Genomic DNA, 21,898 nt, shown 5'->3' on the forward strand with positions numbered 1-21,898 from the left:
ATCAATACCCAAATAAACATGAAGAGAGAAGACTTAACTGTTTCTCTAAATCCAGGTAAAATTTAGACGAAATAGTTTTTTTGCAAAAAAAAAAAAGTTTAAAAGTGATGCATACATCTAGAGTTATTTATGGTTGTCCCAAGATAAACTATTCTGTACCCCAAAGCAAACATGAGGTAAATGACATTGCTATAAGATTTTTTAATCTACTTCAAGAATCTGGTTACTCTGGTTCTAGTTTTTATGATCTTTAAACATTTTGAACTTCATGCAAGTAAAGTCCTATTTACTGATATAGCATTTTAGGGACCTGTTTTGAAAAAAAGTATCAGAGAATGGAAAATGTATACATTGTATTTAAAATGTTTTTCAATGTTTAATTCTTTAAATGAGAATGTCATAAACAATCTCTATTTCTCTCTCTCTCTCTCTCTCTCTCACACACACACACACACACACACACACACACACACACTCACACACACACACACAAAACAGCAGATTGGCAGAGAAAATTAACAAAGTTAAGTCATATTCCCTGTTCTCAGAAAAATGCTGTAATGTGGCATGTGAGGAAAGATTATTCAGTAATGTAGAATAATATGAATGCTGCCAAATTTCTCAAAAACAATTCCATATTATCACTAAAGAAAAGTGAAATCTGGAAAAAAAATACATTTAAAAGTCTGCTTTAAAAAAAAAAAAGTCTGCTTTATATACTACTGAACTAGCAAACCCACCAAAAGCAAAATACACTACTTTTGTTAGGTGAAAAGGGTTGAACAAGCAAAAGAGCGTGAGAGAGACAGAGAGAGAGGTCTTACTATATAATTGCAACTATATTTCAAAAGCCTGACACAGATTCCCTATAAAATTCTAGAACTTATTTTTAAACAGAAGATTGTGAATACTTGGGGGGAAAATAAACCAGTGATAATATGAAGATAATGTCACTATAGAAAGTCTTCTAATGATTTTATAAATACTAATTTACTCATTATGACAACCTGATGAGGTAATAATGATATAATCCCCATTGTACGGAAAAGGAAACAAAGACAGGGATATTAAGTGACTTTTACAAGGTCATAAGACTAGGAGATGGCAGAGCTGGAATATAAACCCAGGAAGTCTTCCTCCAGAATCCATGTTTTAAACCACTAAAATATGTTGTCTTGCTTCTTTTTAATTTTCTTTTTATTTCAGAAAGAACCATTTTTTAAAAATCCTTATGATATCATTGTGAATTTATTAAATAAAAGTGAGAAAAATATTGATTCATTCAGGGGGATTTGGGGTTACTTGATGAATGATTCCCAAAGAGAACCAATTAGTAGAACATTTCAGCCTATTAGAAAATCTCTAATGACAAGAGGAATTGATCTCTTGATTTATACTGTTTATTTTCCTCAGTGATTTAAAGTAATACAATCCTTTTACAATTTGGAAATGATACAAAGATGGTATAAATAGCTAATATGATAGTTTGGAGTATTAACACTCAAGAATATCTAAAGAGCCTAAATCAATAGACTGGAAAATAAAAAAAAATTAATATGGATAAATGCAAATTCCTAATACAAGTAAAAGATAAAGAATTGGCTTAGTAGAATTTCATGTCAAAAATGCATGAGATTTACCGAGTCACACATTCAACTAGCAAAAATAGTTATGAACTATGACTAAATTTATAAACTATTGTCCAAACTGAGGTTTATGTTAGTTCTGGTCTCTTCACTGATGGGTTCACTTCTAGAGTAATATGCAGGAGAGGGGTAGTGAGGAGGGGGCTTATTTAAGAAAAGGAAGGTCAACCAAGAGGCTTGATGAAAAATTGTCAGAAGAAATTAGAATTTTGGTCTGGAAAAAAGAAACACCACAGGTACTATAGCAGAGGACTTAAATATTTAAATAGTTAGAACGCAGAAGAATTAGGAGACATTTTTTCCAAGAAAATAAAGTTAAAGTAGAAGCTATTGAGAGGAAAATTTTAATTTGATCAATTAATACCTTCACACTCTTAAATTTGCTGAAAATAGAATAGGCCTTCTATAAAATAGATATATAAAAATGGGTAGAGAGGATGCAGGAATGCTTTCTCCACCACGGAGGGAGCTGAATTACAAAACACCTAACATCCCAAGCCTATGACTCTTCATGTTCTATGAATATTAAACAGTAAAAGTGTATGGGTTTCACTGATACATAATAGACTAATACAGAATGTCTAATGATTTAATATAATCTTAGACATTTAGCTATTTGGGATTTAAGGTAGAATTATTATTGTATAAACAGTATATGTCCTTTTCCTCCCTCCTCAAAGTTACCTTACTAAAATATTTACAGTAGTCCAAGACAATCAACCAGAGAAAATCTAAATTCAGTACTTTAGCAGACTGTCATGGAGGCTTGCATTTAAAGTAAATAACAATGTCATGGTGGTACTGTCCTCACCTATATAATTTTCTTTTCCTCAATGCTTTTAATTTCTTTTCCTTTCAATGCCAAATCCTATGGCTTTATGGTGTTTGACAGTTTAGTTTGTGCTGCTTCCATTTACCACAGCCTAAGATCCACATGGGTTTGAGTTAATCAGAACTCAAGGATTAGCAAAATTTTCCTATAAAAAGCTAGCTAGCAAATATTTTATTCAACACTGCCTTTGTATTTGAAAGTACCATAGACATTATGTAAATTAGAGTGTGGCTAATATCCAGAAAACTTTATTTATGGACACTAAAATTTGAATTCCATACAATTTTCATGTGTCATGAAGGATTATTCTTCTTTTGATTTTTTTTCCAACCAGTTAAAAATGTAAAATCATTCTTAATTCATGGTCCATCCAAAAACTGACAGCAGCGTAGGTTTTACCCAAGTTCAGCAGCTTGCAGACCCTGCTCTACTGCTTGAACTGGTAGGTACATTTTCATAAATAGGTTTATAAGAAAATCATTGGAGTTCCTTTAGTTCGTAGAAATAGATAACAAAACATTTTTTTAAGCTTGTAACTCTGAGAGCTATGTTTTTGCTTTTCTTCTGTCCTACAAATTCTTTTTGCTATTCTCATTTGGGTTGAGTTTTAATTTTAATTCTTGTCATTACTGTCAAAAAATGTAAATAGCACATTCCTGCATATGGACCATCCCTCAAAGCCTATTTTCTCTTGTTTTATCATTTCTTCCAGTGGGGGTAAATCTTTGGTATTTAACATTTCACTTTTAATTGGCCTTCATATTTAGAATCTTTTCAGGCAAACAAACTTGTAGGCTCTATTCTAATTACCCACTTGGGCCCCTTACTCTTTAAAGTGACATAAGAGTCAACCATTTTCTTTGGGGAAAATAAAAATTTCCCCTGAATTAAGTTTAATTAATATGTATCATATGAGTTTACTAAACACTGCTTCGAATGAGTGAGACAATGAGAATGTTGAATTCTCAGTAATAACTATTATCAAAATTGATCATAAATTGAATCGATATCTTGATAAACAAATCGGTTCCCTCACTGATGACAATGTAGCATTCAGTGGCATTCTCTCAGGAAAGAATATTTTGGTAGCTGAGCTTGGCCTCCTGTGATATTTCTTGTTATTTTCCTCTGGTAAGGATTCTTCCGAAAATTATTTAAGGAGCAAGTACACATCTTTGTTTATAGAGTATTATTATATGAAAAATTCCTACTTGCATATTATTCAACTTTCTATATAAGTAATGACAGGGTCTTTACAAAATGTATAATGACTTGAATGCATCACAATAATACCATATAGAGTATTTTCATTGCCCTAAAAACCCCCTGTTCTCCATCTTTTCATCCTCTATTCCCACCCACTAGCAACCACTGATCTTTTTAGGATCTCCATAGTTTTGCCTTTTCCAAAGTGTCCTACACTTGAAACAATACAGTGTGTAGCCTTTTCAAACTAGCTTCTTCAACTTAGCAGTGGGCATTTGAGTTTCCTCCATACCTTTTCATGGCTTGATAGTTCATTGCTTTTTAGCTCTGAATAATATTCCATTGTATGGTGGTGAGAATTCAGCTAAGCTACTCTGTGGTATTGCTGCTTCAGCATCCATTTTGTTTGACCACGTGGCCTACAGGGACCTTAAACTGACACTAGCCCCCTTCATGCAAGTGCATGCTCTAGACAGCAGCCAAAGTCATAAGCAAATGTAAGTCCCTGGTATGACTTCCCCAAAAGCCCTTGTGATCAACAGTCTTCTTAAATAAGACCCCTGGGAGACTTACCAAAACCCTACTCTTTTGGTTTGAATTGACCAATCCAGCCCCAGCCTGGAAATCCTGAAATACCCCACCCATGGTTCCTAATAAAGCCATTTGCCTCAGGTCCTGCCTTGTTCTCTCTGTCTGCACTCTGCCTTGACCCCCCTGTCTGGTCCCCTGAGGCATGCCAAGTACTTCCTCCATGACCTGTGAGTAATAAACTTCTCTATTTCATTTTTTCTTGTGGTCTGTTGTTGAACCATGGCTCACTCACTTAACAAATGCTAATTCAGTTTTTGGAAGTATAGCTGACTTACAATGTTAGTTTCAGGCGTACAACACAGTAATTCGATATTTTTATAGATTACTCTCCATACAAAGTTATGACAAAATATTGACTATATTTTCTGTGCTGTACATTACATTCTTGTAGCCTACTTATTTATACCTAGTAGTTCAGTACCTCTAATCCCCTTCACCTATTTTGACCCTCCCTCCCAACCCTCTCCCTTCTGGTAACCACTAGTTTGTTCTCTGTATATGTGAATCTGTTTCTGTTCTATTTGTTCATTTGTTTTATTTTTCAGATTCCACATATAAGTGAAAACATACAGTATTTGTCTTTTTCTGTCTGACTTATTTCACTAAGTATAATACCCTCCAGGCCCAACCACATTGTCACAAATGGCAAACAACAAAGTCATCGCACATGGAGGTACACAATTTTTTTATCCAGTCACCTCTTGAAAGGCATCTTGGTTGCTTCCAAATTTTGGCAATTATGAAAACAGCTGCTATAAATACCCATGGACAAATTTTTGTATAGACCTAAATTTTCAACTCCTTTTGATAAAAATTATACGGTTGTAGGGTAAGAGTATGTTTAGTTTCATTAGAAACCACCAAACCATCTACTAAAATGGCCATACCATTTTGCATTACCACCAGCAATGAATAAGAATTGTAACAAGGCCTTTTATGTAAAATATGCTCCAGAGACTCCCCTAAACTCACATGTATTATATTCAGAAAAACAAGATAATAATTATGTCAAATACGGATAATGCAGCATGAGGTATCTTTTACTTAGTTTAAAAATTAATAATCTATTCTGACAATGCAAATGGTACGGATGAACCTATTTTCAGGGCAGGAATAGAGACGCAGAAGTAGAGGATGGATGGGTGGACACAGAGGGGGAAGGAGAGGGTGGGATGAATTGGGAAACTGGGATTGACATATATACACTACCATGTGTAAAATGGATGGCTAGTGAGAACCTGTTGTATAGCACAAGGAGCTCAGCTCGGTGCTCTGTGACGACCTAGATGGGTGGGATGGGGTGGGTGGGAGGGAGGTCCAAGAGGGAGGGGATATATGTATACATGTAGCTGGTTCACTTTGTTGTGCAGTGGAAACTAACACAGTATTGTGAAGCAATTATACTCCAGTAATAAATAAATAAATAAAGTACTTTGATTTAAATATACATTATAAAATAATATGAATGAAAAAGTATACACACACACATATTTAAAAGTATACACATACCCCCCACACACACATATACAGAGAGAGCCAGAGAAGTGTGTATATATACACATATGTGATACCTGTATAACAGTAATGTTATCTTCCACTTACTGTGTATTTTTGAATTTACAAAAAATTTCAATTTTACTATTTCATTTAGTTTTTACACCCACACTGTATTATGCATTTTTTAGTGTAGAAATAATCAGAAAGATTTAGCTACATGCCCAAGGTGACATAGCTAGTTAAGTGGCAGAACCATAATTTAACCCTTCTGGTCTTCTGAAAACAAATCAGATACCATTTCCCACACCTTATGGCTCATAACACCACACACACATACACACATACACACAAACACAAACACAACCATGCATATAAGCACATACACACAATTTGAAGTATATCATTTAAAATGCTATGTTCATCTCTCCCTTAGTAGATATAATAGAGAACTTCAAGTTAGCCTAATACTGCCTAAATACTGTACCCCTGGTTCTAATTACTATAAGTGACTTTTTTTTCTCATAATCTATTCACTATCGCTTAGCTTTTTAGAGTTAGAACTACTTGTGGAGTAAGAAAAATGGATTGAGTGATGGTGGCTTAAGATGATTTTGGCTTAAGGCAAATCAATCATGTAATTAAACAATTACCTTAATAACAGATGTCTCAACTCTGGATGGGGGACTCTGAACTTGTGCTGCTGCCGCCATATTGGCAATGGTGCTGAGATGGTTCATCTGGCTCATTGCCATGGTGACAGATGCTGGAGGTAGGCTGACAGGAATTAGAGGGTGGGGCATCATCATAAAAGGCAGTTCCAGTCCTGTAAAAAATACACATATATCATCATTTCTCTATTCAAGTAAAACAATGAAACATGGTATATATCATTAATTAAAATGGCTAAGGATATAAATCATTGAAAATTGAAGCATTATAAAATGTTCTAATAATGAGAGTCAAAGGAAAAATATTTGTCCTCTTTGCATGCAACAGTACCCACTTATCACTTAGGGAAATTAGGCTTAAAGCTAGCCAGTTTGGTGCCATGTTTTATCACTCACCACTTTTCATTTGTGTTTAATACAAACAGTTCTTTGCTACATTATTCTTCTGATCAGTCTAATTCTTGTTTAAAATACTATGGTTTTCTTTATCACGTTTAGCTGTCTAAATGTAGTGTACCTATCTACTATGTCCTATATTTCACTATCTGATCATTAGATTTTTTTATTCTTTGCAACTTTCATTTTTAGTGCTAAAAAATGCCATCGTACAATTTGGCAGAAGGTGGCTCTGCTGAAGATGGCGGAGAGGATGACTGACTGGAAGGCTAAGTGCTCTAGGTATGCGGGGGCAGGTAACAGAAGCCTGAGATCCCCGGGGTGGGGAAGAGTACAGTGTTTCCTTTTCCCAAGAACCTTCACTGCTGCCTGTGGGGAATGAATATCAATTATTTGGATACAATATTATTCCAAATCTTCTAATGAATAATTGGAAATGAGGTTTTAAAAAGCATATCAGACGTAGAGAATGGACTTGAGGACACGGGGAGGGGGAAGGGGAAGATGGGGCAAAGTGAGACAGTGGCATGGATATATATACACTAGCAAATGTAAAATAGATAGCTAGTGGGAAGCAGCCGCATAGCACAGGCAGATCAGCTCAGTGCTCTGTGACCACCTAGAGGGGTGGGATAGGGAGGGTGGGAGGGACACACAAGAGGGAGGGGATATGGGGATATATGTATATGTATAGCTGATTCACTTTGTTATACAACAGAAGCTAACACACCATTGTAAAGCAATTATACTCCAATAAAGATGTGAAAAAAATATATATCACATTTGGAGATTGGCTCAGTGATTTCTTGGGAAATAAGCTCAAGTAAGTAAATTTCCCCTAAACCATATTTTCCTTTTGTTTTTCTATTTCTTAAATACAGTCTCAAATTTTCTGAAAAATAACATTTTTACAACAGGTAGCCTATTTATGAAGTCTACTCCTGTTTGACTAACCAACTTAATATAAAATAGATTCTATTATATACCTAGAGAATTAATTACTTCTTGGAACTGAAGCACACTGATAGTTATAGAACCCAAAGACATCCTTGTATAATAGAATCCCAGTCACCCTTCAGAGTTAAAGTTCCTAATTTAATTCCACAGAAAATCCTAAACATAGAATCATTAAATGCCCAGCTTGGTTAGACATGCTCCAGGGAACACAAAGATCATTTACAAAAGATAATAATATCAAAGCAATAAATTAAATGTGTGTGAATCAATAAATGTATCTCTTGTTTTCAACTGCAGAGAAACTTAGGTTTATGACGGTGGCAATACAGGTGCCAAAGTCAGAACAGTACCTTTAAGGGCGTGTATTTCAACATCATGGCCACGTCCCAGATTAAACAGATCTTGAAACACCTTAATAGGGTACTCCTTGGAAGGTTTTTATATATCATTTCAATTTAGGCATGTTCTCAGATTAAATTATTTTACCATTAATTTATTGTTTAACTGAATCTGTTGACTATACAAACTGCCCACTTGAAAGAAAGTTTCTGTAATATCCCTGTCAGCTTATGAGTTTTCATTTCTTAAAAAAGGAAAAGAAACCGTATTTTCATATAATATGCTTAGAAACAGCAAAGTAGGTAAAACTCCAATTTAAATGTTTTAGCTCTATTAAAAGCCTCATTGTAAAATCTCTAAGACATAGTTTTTCATGAAGAATACTTAGTTGCTGCCATGATTTTTTTTTCCATTTACTTCAGGAAGACAGTTAAGGTTCAATATAAATTCAAACTCATTAGCTCAATACTGTCTGGATCTTAGAGTAAATTGTTCAGAAGTGGGTAATGAAAACTCAATTCAAATTCTTCAACAATCAGACAAAGCAATTTTATTAAACAATGAAGAGAATCAATTAAAATGGATATCTTTATTATTTTACAAGAAACCAGGACAGCTTTTGGCTAAAAAAAAAAGTTTATAGCTTCATACAGAAATGACTCACATAAAAGCAATCTCTCCAGCTTGCTCCTACACTATGATATAAAAGTTCACTTCTATATTCACAAATTTATACAGCTTATTTCTCTACTTGTGACTTTTTTGACGCTTTATACCAAGGTCCTAGTCAAACATGCAAAAGCTGTAAGTATATAAAATTTTTTGAACATATTATGTCAAGAAAGCATTCAGTGACAAAACGTTTTAAACATTTTCACTTTATATTGCCTTTATCAAAGTATATGCAAAATTCTTCCTTTCATATTTACTTTTTATGTTATCATTTAAAACAAGAGTTAAAGCATAATCACCAACTATTTTGATATAGAAACAACACTTTGGAATAAATGGTATTGAATATGGGAACTGCATTGGAAATTTATAAATAATAGATAATTTTCTCTTTATATTTCATTTAAAATATCCAAGGATTACATTTTCATAGTAGATTGCATTTTTGAGGTTAACAAATATTAACTAATATATGGAGGAGGGAAAAATATTCATATTCATTATTTTGGATTGAGTTTGAGTTCTGCTTATACCTATTATCTACTTTTGTTTCTCTGTCCAATTGAGCCAATTTCTTTTATTTACATCTAGATTACCAGTTAATAAACAGGAAAAGCCATTTTCCCAATATACTTCAATTTCACTCTTATATCAATGAAAAATATACAATATATAACCAAGTCAGTTGTAAGTGAGTTTTGCTTAATTTATAACATCCTTCTCCTCTATTAGCATGAATAAATAAGTATTGAAAATAGGCCACTTCAGAACAAGACATGCCCATAGTTATTAAATGTATAATTTCAAGTGCTTTGGTTTAAGCCAATATATTTGATATAAGCCAGTATCTATGTGTGAGCCTACACACAAACATGCATACACACATACACCTTTAAGATTAAAGCTTATTATTATGACTGCATGAAAACTTACAGGAGACAGCAGATTTCGCATATAAGAAAAGTTCTAACAGTTGGTAAGGAGAGTTACAGAGAAACAGAAAAGAATTGATTCTTTTCTCCTCTTCCATTCTTGTAGAATCCTACCATTTCTTTGACTTTACAATGGAATAAAAAGACAAACTTGATCTAGCCCTAGTATCCTTAAAGAACATACTCTATAATAGGGGATAGAGATGTGTATGCAAAAACTCAGACATTTGATAAATATATAAAATGGTTTTGAACCAAGGAAATTGGTCATGAGCTCATGAAAAGATTCAGCGCGTTCAGCTGTTTGATTATCTAGACTCTATATCCATATTTCAATGTGTTGGAGGTAAGGATTAAAGGGAGAGAGGATCTCCCACACCTAGTCCTAAACACATATTGTGGAGAAGCATGGGAACAATCTCAGGCTAGACACCTGTTTACACGGGTGGAAATAAATCTGTGCTCTGACTGACGGCAGAACACACAGGCAGCTGTTACATGATGAAGTTAAGTAGTGTAACCACAAGCATCAGGAAGGCCAGCTCCTCATGCAATGGTGTGATTTTGGTGGAGTGAGAATTAACAAATGTACCATCTTACAGCAACCAGATGTAAGTGGGCACATGAACACAAGAGGAAAAATTGAAATTAACACCTGATTACCTGTTTTGTCTCTAGCTAAAAGCTATTAATTATGCATTTATATAATCTGAAACAGTTTATTTACTCTGCCTAATTATACCGATAGTAAGAATATATCTATAATTATATATGCAAATATATGGAACTTATATACAAAAAGTAATTGTGTGTGTTTAGGTTTCCTTTCCTGTAAAAGATGTGTATTTCTCAGGGACAAGCAAGGTGATTTTAAGGTTCAGTGTAACTGAAATTCTGATTCATAAGGAATAGGTATGGGACGTTCCCTGCTTACATCCTCTGCACCCCCAACTTTAAAACATAGTCGTAGGTTCTGAAAAAGTAAATAGCTTGGTGGACTATCTTAGTCTTTTTCTGAGCTCAGACTATATTTTGTATCCTTCCATTTTATATTTTTATGGTATTTTATGATACATATTTTATGATAGATCAGGTTATAAACAGAGAAATAGACTACTTTGGGGAGAAACCCTTAAATTTTTTTTTTTTTTTTTTTTTTTTTTTTGCGGTATGCGGGCCTCTCACTGCTGTGGCCTCTCCCGTTGTGGAGCACAGGCTCCGGACGCGCAGGCCCAGCGGCCATGGCTCACGGGCCCAGCTGCTCCGCGGCATGTGGGATCTTCCTGGACCGGGGCACGAACCCATGTCCCCTGCATCGGCAGGCGGACTCTCAACCACTGCGCCACCAGGGGAGCCCGAAACCCTTACATTTTGAAGCCATTCCTACTTTAAAGGTAAACAGGTTCTCAAACAGTTAGAACTGATGGATAACAAATATAAACTAGCTTAATTTTTCCTCTAATTACTGCCTTCAGATATGCTCTGTTAAGGCATACCTCTGCCCCTTAATAACCTTGAGCAGATTTTGAGTATAAGAAAATCCATTCTACTTAACACCACTCTCTGCATCCTCATCTCCATCACCACTTGCCAGCCCTAGAGCCTAGGGAGCTGGAAGACAGAGGGGCTTGGACAGCTTTTCCATCTATTCTCTTGGGTGGGAGGGTGAAAGTCTCCCATCCAACCAGTTCCTGCTCAAGTCCTCCCTGCACTGTTGCTTCTATGGCTATGCCTATTGGCCATTGACATCTCCCAGGTGGAAGATGCCTAAATGCCAAGTATTCCCTGCCAAGTAATGATCATTAACGGGGTCTTCCAGGGGAGCTTCCTAACTGCACAAGTCCCTGACAATGGAAATCTCCTGCAGCTTCCTGCTCTTCTAAGCTCCCCAAACTGCCATGGTCTCTTGAAACTAAGGCCCTTCTGGTGTGGGTCCTTTTGTTCTGATGATGTCCACTCTCTATTCTGTCACCTCTCCTCAATACTTTCTCCCCTTGCTCAAACATGTACGGAAAGCAGATCAGCAGTTCACACCAAAGCAGACATCCAGCTATGAAATGAGGTGGAGGCATCTGTAATCATTGAGTAATTCTCTTGAAACTCCTCTCCCTGAACTTGGTGGTGAGGAAGTACTCTCAAAAAGGAATCACTAAGCCACAGCTCCCTCCATTAAGTGCTGTCTTTTCACTACAATGTTTTCTCCGAATCTCCTCCCTTGTGTTGGTCTTCCCCTCTTATAAATGGAGGAAGAGACCGTCTGTGGAGTCTGGAGTGATAGTTAAGATAGCAACTCTGGTTCAGCTGCTATTAATAAGTACTGATTGGTATTTACTTTTTTTAAATTGAGAAGTACTTGGTCCCTTTTGTTCTTGTGTGGAACCAGAGGAAAATTTCTATTTAATATCTTGTTACATAGCATATTCAGTAGAACCAAAAACAAATATGACTATATTATAAGTAGAATTTTAGTAACTGATTCCTGTAAAAAACTGATAGAAAGGGAAAGAAATATGAATGCTCAACATTTGAAATGTTATTTCACAAATCAACTGAAACTTTTTCAATTGAGACAGAAGTTCAAAAAAAAAGATTACATAAAAAAAATAAAGAATGATTAAATGTGGAGATAATCATTAATAAAAGAAAGAAGATCATTTTTTGGAACACAATTTTTATGTAGGAAAGGAAATGAAAACTGCTTTGGGTAAGGATATTGTTACTGTTTCTCTTTAATTAAAAAAAAAAAAAAACTATGGGTATGTATATCAGTGGTACTGATTAAAATCCTAGCCCAAATAATTACATTTATTACTGAATCCTAAACATAGCCAATAAGTAATAGGTTCCAAAAGAGAAGGCCACTGTATATTTTTTAATGAATTTTGGACAGAGTGCATGTAAAGTAATCAAACACAAAGTTAAAGTGATCTGTAGAAAAGAAATGCCTTTTAAACCACCATGCATTAAAATAGTAAAAGTATATTTAAATGTCATTATCTTTTATACCTAGTTGATATGTAACTATTTGTTCAGATTTTCCCACAGGCTGACCCTGATAAAGGAGGCAAATCTCAAAGGGACTAACGGTCACACCACAGTTTAGTGAGTGACACTGATAGACTGTGACGGGAACCTGACATTGTCAAGATTCGTTTACAATGAAAATGATGGCAAGAGCGGGCATTTACTCCATACCATTGGAGACCACTTAGAAGGATGTGAATGCCATCTTAACAATGGAATCAAGACTGCTAAGGAAAAGTAAATACTAGTCTCAGATGCTACAGATGTTCAGCTGTTACTTCAGCGGTAGGTGAGAATAAACAAGTTATTGTCTTTTAGAGGATAAACTTCACCCTAATAAAAAATGGGATAGGAAACGTCAGCAGTAATACTAGTACTTTGCATAAATAGGAGAAACAGTCCTTTCATGAATTACTATAATGTAATCTTTTAAATCTTTTTCTGGATAACAATCTGAGCTCAGTGATCTACTTTAGCAAGTAGAAACACTGAAATCTTCTGGTGTTTTGGTTCAACTTTATCAAATTGCTTTATTTTAAAATGAGGAAGAAGCAATCTGTAAAGGGTACTATTAATTGGGTAACAATTTAAAATGTTCCAGTTTAAGTACAGTGGTTTAGCAAAGAAAACAGCACAAACACCTCCTAATTGGTATTGCACAATAATGTCCACAGAGCAGGCCATTTCCAGAGTTTAAAATTTATATTTGCACACATATCCTGTTTGATTTGGAAGTGCTATTTTTTCTTAGAGAGAAAGAATAATATTGCCATGAATTCTAACTATCCCACTGCCAATAAATATGAGTCATTTAGGAAAACATGTTACTTTCCCAGAAATAGGCATTTTCTTTAGTTATCTGTCATTAACTAAACCTAACTCTGAGTGTTACATATTTGTTAACTAGAAATTTAAAACTCTTGCCATACAAGGAGGTTTCTATTTTACCTGTGTTGTTTTCTTTTGAATGCAGAACTGTTTTGAAACATTTTATTTTATATGTAATGGTGATAATATAATACTGGTGCTATCAGTGTCCCTGGACTCAGCAGAACTATGATATTAGCTAAATTTCATCAAGTTGAGATACTTCTATTGCCTTACATACTCCACAGTGTTGTTGAAAGTAGCATAAGTTAAGCTGTTGCACAAAGTGACACACGAAATACTGGAAATCAGAACTGTTTATTTTTAAAATTTTGCTTGAATATTATTTGCTATGGCTAATGACTAACTTGCAAGAATAAGAAGCAAATTGTAAAATCAGAGCTGAAGTTCAATTCATTAATGTCAGATGGGCTACATAAATGGATACTTGAAGAACAGGCAGATATTATTAAAAACAATTACACTGAGAATCTTTGAGGAATCATGGAAAACTGGAACAGAATTAGGAAACTAAAAATAGACAACAGTGTCCATTTAAATAACCTTGATTTTGAACTCATGAAAGTTATTAGAATAAATTATTATATAAAGAATACAGTATTTTACATATTTTCCCTTATTTCATACCAAATTCCAGAAAGTTTTGATGGAACTTAAAATAAAAGAAAGAAGGCCATTACTATAAAGATAAAAGGTTAAATACTTAATGTGGAGAAGACAAAGATAATTATATAAGAAACACTTTGCTTTTTGATGCTGTTGTTTTCTTTGGACTCATTAGCACTATGTTCTAAGTGTTAATGAGGTAAAATAGATCCCCCAAACAAAACAAAACAAAACAAACAAATGCAGACTCAGACTGGTAAATAGTTACATAGAACTCAGTATAGGAAACAAATAGTAGCTACATTAATTGTATTGACTAAATATTTGGGTGTCTTGTTGATATGGACGACTCTAAGCAAGAGTCAAATGTTTCTATTCAGTGGAAATTAAGATATTGCAACAGATAGGTTAATTTCTACAGCTAAAGTATAATGCTATTACGGACAGTGTAGAAATAACAATACTAGGAACATATTTAAGCTTTCCAATCTAAAATAAATACATAAAATTCTTCAGAATAAAGCAGTTTGGTATAGTGTGTCCATGTTAATTTAACTGCATCTTTTAACCTTTCTCATAGCCAATGTCAATGAATTTCTACCTCTTCCCATTTTAACTCATCAAATTATTTTTCCATTAGGCAAACAAATGAACTAGAAATTCTCCACTCTAAAGATATTGCAATTTCCCTATAGGGTTACAATTACATCAAATAAAATTTCAAGTTAATATACTTTCTATACTGTTACTAGAGTACTCAAAGCCATGGTATACAATATTAGCAATTTTATGTTCACATTTAAGTATTGCTCATGGTCAGTTGAAATCAGTTTTAACTTCCAGTGTTTCATATAACATTTCAATTTCAAATTATTTATGTTGAAATTGAAAAATCTTCTCACTTGAGCCAAAATTGCTATTTAATTTTCTAAAAAGCATAAAACTCTTATAGGTAGGATAACAGGCTCATGGAATTCTTTTGATATTTCTCATATGCATGGATCTAAGTGTTAAATTATCTTCTCCCCAAACCTGGTTAGCCTCAAAGAATGACATCACCAGATAGTTGTATAAGCCACAAACCTAGGAATCATCTTTATCTCCTCCTCTTTCTCTGTGTGCCACGGATGTCCAATTCCTGTTGATTTCATCAATGTGATTTATCTCTACTTTGTTTCTCTCTCTGCTGTTGTAATCATATTCCAGGACCATCATTACTTTTAAGTACAAATCTTACATTGTCACTCCCCTGCTTAGAGGACTTCAACTGTTTCCCATTGTTATTAAGTAAAAGACCCAACATTTCTTTTCTTAACGTAAGCACCAAATGATCAGGCTTATGCCTCTTTTGCTCGTCACTGTATCCTCAGCATTTAACAAAGTAGGACTAACTCTGTCAGTTTTTGAGTCGAGAGTTGCAAACCCAGACCAATTCTTACATTCACATGTGATAAATTTCACTGTGGCATTAAAAAATGATAAGCTATAGCCTTTGTCCTTGACCAGCTTATAACAGAAAAGAGAGATAGATATAGCATATATGCACATAATCTTATCCTTTGACTGGAATAAAAGATAGAGAAGATGAAGAATAGGAAATATGTCTAATATTTTAGAAATAAACTTCTTAGAATGTGATAATCATTTGGATACAAATGGAGATGAAAAGAGTAAAATGTGAGAGGTAACTTCAGTATCTAGTTAACAGTTGGGGATACGGTGATATTATTAATGATGCAATGAAGATGGTGATAATGGTGATGACAATGATGATATCTAATATGTATCATCTGCTTCCAGTGTGTCACTCACTATGTTCAGCTTTTATATGCACTATCACAATGAATCTTTAGAACCTCTGAGATAGATCCACATTAGTATTATTAAAGTTGATTAAACTTGCCCTGGGATTTAGATCTTGGAATTCTGAACTCACAATACCAGCTTTTAATCACCTTTATGAGGAAGATCAGGTTTCATTATGAATAAAAATCCATTTGATTCTGGACTTGTTGAATATGAGATATTTCAGAATCACTCAAATGAGACTGACAACAAGCACTGGAAATATGGCATTGAAATTTGGAAGGAAAGCAGATGCCCAGTGAGGAAGATTTGGATGTCTTTGATTTGTAAGTGGGAGATTAAGCCATGATGCTTGAAGAGGGTATAGAAAGTATAAAGGTATTTCTCCTAAAAGTGTATTTCTACTGAAAGCCACAGAATAAGGCCCAAACAAGCCAAGCTGGATGACTTAAAAATAAAGCCTAGGAAGCTGAGCAGGAATAAGCAAAATTAGGTATATGACTCCTACAGTAAGTTCTTAACACTAATGGGTATCAATGCATTTTTATAATTTCAACTCTCCCCACTTACTGGTAAGCTATAATATTCTTTTAAATAAAATGGTCAACGTGAATGCCTGACAGATGTTGGGTCCTCAATTAATACTGAGTGAATAAATGTAGAACATTATCATTGGATTTAAAGATTTAACAATCCTAACTACGACTTAGGTAGATAGCCTAAACAGAGACAAAAAACCAAATAGACACAACTAAGCATAGTTTGAAAAGGTGCCATTAGTCCAACTTATAGTATGACAAATAATTGTAATATCCAGTAATTACAAGGTCCCCCTTAAGAACACTATGGAGAGATGCAGCTTTAAATCAAGGGACTACATATCACAAAGAACTCAGTAGATTTGAAGGGCCATAGAAATAATATTATATCCTAGTGGTAGATTACATGCAGATGGCAGGTGTGTTGAAAGCTACTGTTTATACAAAACCAAATCATTCTTTCCATAGCTTCTATTATATGTAGTGAAGACATACTATTCAAAGCACTTTTCATCAGTTTTTCATGGGCAGACGCAGCAGGAGATTTTCAAGGTCAAAATGACCACTAAAATTTCAGTTGCTGGTGATAAAAATATACTTAGAAAGATGAGTAGTAATATGGACAAATTTATTTCTAATTTAATTCCAATTCAGGAATTAAATATAAAAGCATTCATCTTTATCCCAAGAATAAATGGATACAATACGCTTTTCTAGATTGGTATGACAATGTGAATTAGAAGAAGAGAAATAGTTAGAAACTGTTTTGAAATGAGGATTGACTTTCTGACAATATCAACACTCATGGGTCAATATAAAGTAAAACTTAAACATCTTTATTCATTTTTAAAATTAATTAATTAATTTATTTTTGGCTGCATTGGGTCTTTGCTGCTGCACGCAGGCTTTTCTCTAGTTGAGGAAAGCGAGGGCTACTCCTTGTGATGGTGCATGGTCTTCTCATTGCAGTGGCTTCTCTTGTTGCGGAGCAGGGCTCTAGGCACACGGGCTTCAGTAGTTGTGGCACACAGGCTTAGTCGTTGTAGCACACGGGCTTAGTTGCTCCGCGGCATGTGGGATCTTCCTTGACCAGGGCTCGAACCCGTCTCCCCTGAACTGGCCAGGCAGATTCTTAACCACTGTGCCACCAGGGAAGTCCTATTCATTTCTTATTTCAAAAATTATCTAGTGCAATTGTTATAACCATAATGTCACCAATGAAAAATATGAGAGAATACAACCAACTTAATGATTTGACCAAACTAATGAACCAATGATTCAGTTGTCAGAATTGAGTGCTAAACACAGGTTTTATGTTAATTAAAAAAAAAAAAATGCCCACACAGGGTGATTGATATTTGGATAAATCAGTCATATTCATTATTTTTCTTTTCTTCAACAATTTTTCTCAGCATCAATATTAAAAAGACACATGCTTTATTGAAAAATAAATGATGAATGATGAAATTACCATCTTTTCTCAAGTACTTAAATAAATAAAACTTTCAAAAATCTTGAACTTACAAAAATAACATCTACCCAAATTATCTTTATCTATAATGAAGTTATTGTATTTTAAATATTTTCAGTGTAAAAAGAATTCTACCTATTAAAAATAATTATCTTCTAAGAGGGTCCTTAATTATTGAACAATAAATAGCTATCTAACTGCAAAAATACTCTGTAATAATAAATTATAATGATCTGTTAGTTTCCTTTGTGATCACAAAAACTTGTCTTGAATAATTTCAATATCTCCTCCAAAATTAAAATATGGCACCATTTCTACTTCTAGTCTGTTCTGTTCTATCATGTACATTCTCTCACATCATTCACACGGAATGTTAGGACCATCGTCCACAGTCACAGATGGTCTCGTTTAGATGTACCTGGCCTAACACCTGGGCAAATACACCTTGTTAAATGTTGCTCTTAATTAAAATAATATATTAAAAAAACTAGTTAAGACTTCAGTTAGTAGGCTAAACAATTTTTCAAAACAAATTAACTACTCAAGAGCTTCTTTTTTGAAATTTTGTTCTAATGCTTCCTCTAACGAGCTACTTTTCACAAAAAAGCATCTGGAATATGTTTTGCACCTTATATATTTGAACTATTTTCACAAAATTATAATTATTGTATGGACACAGCTATAAGCAAAAATTTTAAAGTGATTTGTTTTTAATGGTTTATGTGTGTCAATACTATGTGGGATTATTTGAAATATTTATATCAATATATTGTTATCTATTTTAAATCTAATAAATTTTTAAAGTGTTAAGAATAGAGGCTTAATTTTAAATATGTCAAATCTCTACTGACTGTGAAAATAATTTTTGAAAATCACTCCATGATGTGCATTTACTCAGGTTCATATTAACATATGTTTAAATTCTGGCCTTGAAAAAGATTTCATGTTCTTGTTTACCCAAAGATTCAAGTTAATACTGCATATTGAAAATCTTGGAAAGAAAGGGGAAGAAACCACAGACTATTAAGATTATGATGCAGTCATAGCAAATAGAAAAAATATAAATAGAAGATAAATAATTTTTAAAATATCAACATATAATCATAAAAAGAGAACCAAATACCAAGAATATTATGGTATACAGGCCAAGGAATAAAAAATTATATTTAAACATCACTACTCAACATACAATTTATTTTTCTGTATATATTTGAACCATAGAATGTTGTAGTACAAAACAGACACAAAAGTCATTCATTCTTTCGTTCTTTTAACATATATCAAACACCTACTACATGCCAGGCAATGTTGCAAGCGATGGGAATATAGCAGTGAATAAAGCAGATAAAAATCTATATCCTCAGGGAGTTTATATTCTCATTGGGAAGTGGGTAGAAAAAATAATAAGCAAATAAATAAAGTGACATGACACATGAAATGAAATATCTGTCATATAGGGATGAAAGAATTTTTGCATATACATGACATATGTGTGTAAGCATGTATGTTAGGAGGGTAGATTGGGAAGAGTTTGCTGAGAAGATAACACCATCAAGCACCATCCTCTCCTTTTACAGCAGAAGAAACTGAGGTTCAAGATGATAAAACGAAATGCTTGAGGTCGCATAAGTCTTCAGGTGAAGAGCTGGACTCGATCACACTTATTTGCCTGACCCGTGGTCCTAAATCCTTCCCACTGTACCACACAGAGCACACCTACTTGAGAGAATTGCCTGGACTGTGCGATGAAGCAAAGACAAACATTAATGGTGGATCTGGATGACAGGTGGGTAGTTCAATTGACTGGAGGAGAATGTACATATTAGGAACACATCAGGAGTCAGAAAGAATTAGGTAGGGTAGGGAGATGAGAATGAAAGTTTTCAGATGTCAGGATGATGAGTTTGATCATCATCTTAGGCAGGGTAAAGATATGATTAACGTGATGTATCAGATAGTCAGAAGGAGGAAAAGGAACTTATCATCAGGAATAATCGTCCCAAGTTCTGTCATCCACCATATCGACACTGATATGACCAGGGCAAGAATCCTGATTCTCATATTTCATGCCACTGGAAAATTGATAAAATAGAAAAAAAAATATTGTGTTCTTTATCATTAGAGTTTTCTAAGATGATGACTGAAGAACAAATTGGTTTCCAGAGGCAGACATGACAAAACAATTATATCGAGTGAGGATATACTGCATACTCTTCCCCATATCTGACTCCAGTGACTTGTAAACTAATTCCTTTTATATATGCACTCTAGAGATTTTCCACAATAAAAGGAACACTATGTGTATCTTGTTTGGAAGTCTTCACATAAAAGATATAATTTACTCTTTCTTAATAGGAGGTAACAGCTTACCAGTGAATATGGGTTATGTAGAATTCTTAGGAAAGCAAATTGGGGGGATGCTCTGAGTGACACAAAAAGGAAATATTCCCCCCAAATTCATGATTTAATAATAAGGTTTCTGAAATATAACAAGTTTGGCTTTAATATTTTATTGAAAAATTTAATCTGGGAATGTGTTTTAATATATTGCTACTTCTATTCTGTGCAGAATATATATTACTATTCTGTAGCACCTTCAATAACTGTTATCATATAGAATATTATACACATCCGTAGAGAGCAAAACAGTGTTTACTATCCTGACATTGAAAAATATGCACCAGTAAAAATACATCTCAGCCTTAGCCACTATTCTTGCTATTCACTTTTCTTCACTATTCACAATTCTTATATTCACTAGAATTCCTCAATACTGACTTCAAAAATAACAATATGTATTATGTAGGTAATAATTTCTAAATGATGCCATAAAAATTTTGATTTCCAATGCTATATAGAATGTCTTATTAAAATTGTACATCCAAATATATACATGCAAAAAGTACTTATTTTCTTTAGCTTGATAATATCATAGAGCATGATAATCCTTCATTTTGCCTGAGGAGGATTTTATTATCAAATCCATAAAATGATCATATTATTTTAAGTTGCTAACATGTAAAATAAAACGCAATATGATTTTTATTTGTAGAAGATGTCTCTATAGCTCATATCATTTACTTTAATGATTTTTGTTTTCTTACTCCAAAATTTTCAAGTTAAATTCTATATTTATCTGGAGGCTTTAAGACGAGGTAAACGTGCTAAAATACATTTTCAAGCAGCTTACTCTGCATAGACTGCTTTTAAAAATTCAAAACAGCCCCCATAGCAAATGTCATTTCTTTCATGGTTACAAAATGCAAACTCCAAGTGTTTTATCCTAATGAATAAATGAGTTTGTCCTTTATGTATAAAATATAGTTTGTGTTTGTTGCACAAGTTTTTAATAATAGATGAATTTTGGGTTTGCTCTAACATATTCAATAAAGTGTGATTAATCTGGTTTTTCAAAAATGCAAACTAGACATTACTATATTACTTTGCAAAATGCACAGCTTGCAACATTATTGTCTCAGTGGGATCTTAAATTGAATTGTAAAACGTGTCTTATTTCCAGTTTGATTTATGTAAGAGATAGCAGTGGATAATGTCCCTTTTGAAGTTTCACTGCTTTGTGTGAACAAACAATATAAACCTAAAATTCATCATAGAGTTTATTAGAACCCCAAGCAAACTTTCCAGTTATGTTTGACTGAAATGAAAATTATGATGGACTTAGAATACCACATTTTCAATGAAACAACTTTTTGAAGTTTACTGTTATGAAGGATTATACAATACATTTTTGACATTTTCTGTGATTTTTATTATGGTATTTCAAGTAATTACCAAATCATGTTTTTCTCTAAAAAAGCTTTCCTGTGC

At 33.8% G+C, this 21,898-nt stretch overlaps 1 protein-coding gene across 1 annotated transcript in view; it reads right to left on the reverse strand.

Annotated features, from left to right (window-relative positions):
- The window catches only part of DACH1 (dachshund family transcription factor 1), a 414,702-nt gene that overhangs the window by 127,358 nt on the left and 265,446 nt on the right, over positions 1–21,898 (reverse strand). The window contains exon 4 of the mRNA XM_059995618.1: positions 6,423–6,595. Coding sequence (XP_059851601.1) covers positions 6,423–6,595 — 173 coding nt within the window. The remainder of the gene's footprint in view (positions 1–6,422; positions 6,596–21,898) is intronic.

This window comes from Delphinus delphis, chromosome 18 (assembly GCF_949987515.2).
Source record: "Delphinus delphis chromosome 18, mDelDel1.2, whole genome shotgun sequence".
NCBI classification, from domain to species: Eukaryota; Metazoa; Chordata; class Mammalia; order Artiodactyla; family Delphinidae; genus Delphinus; species Delphinus delphis.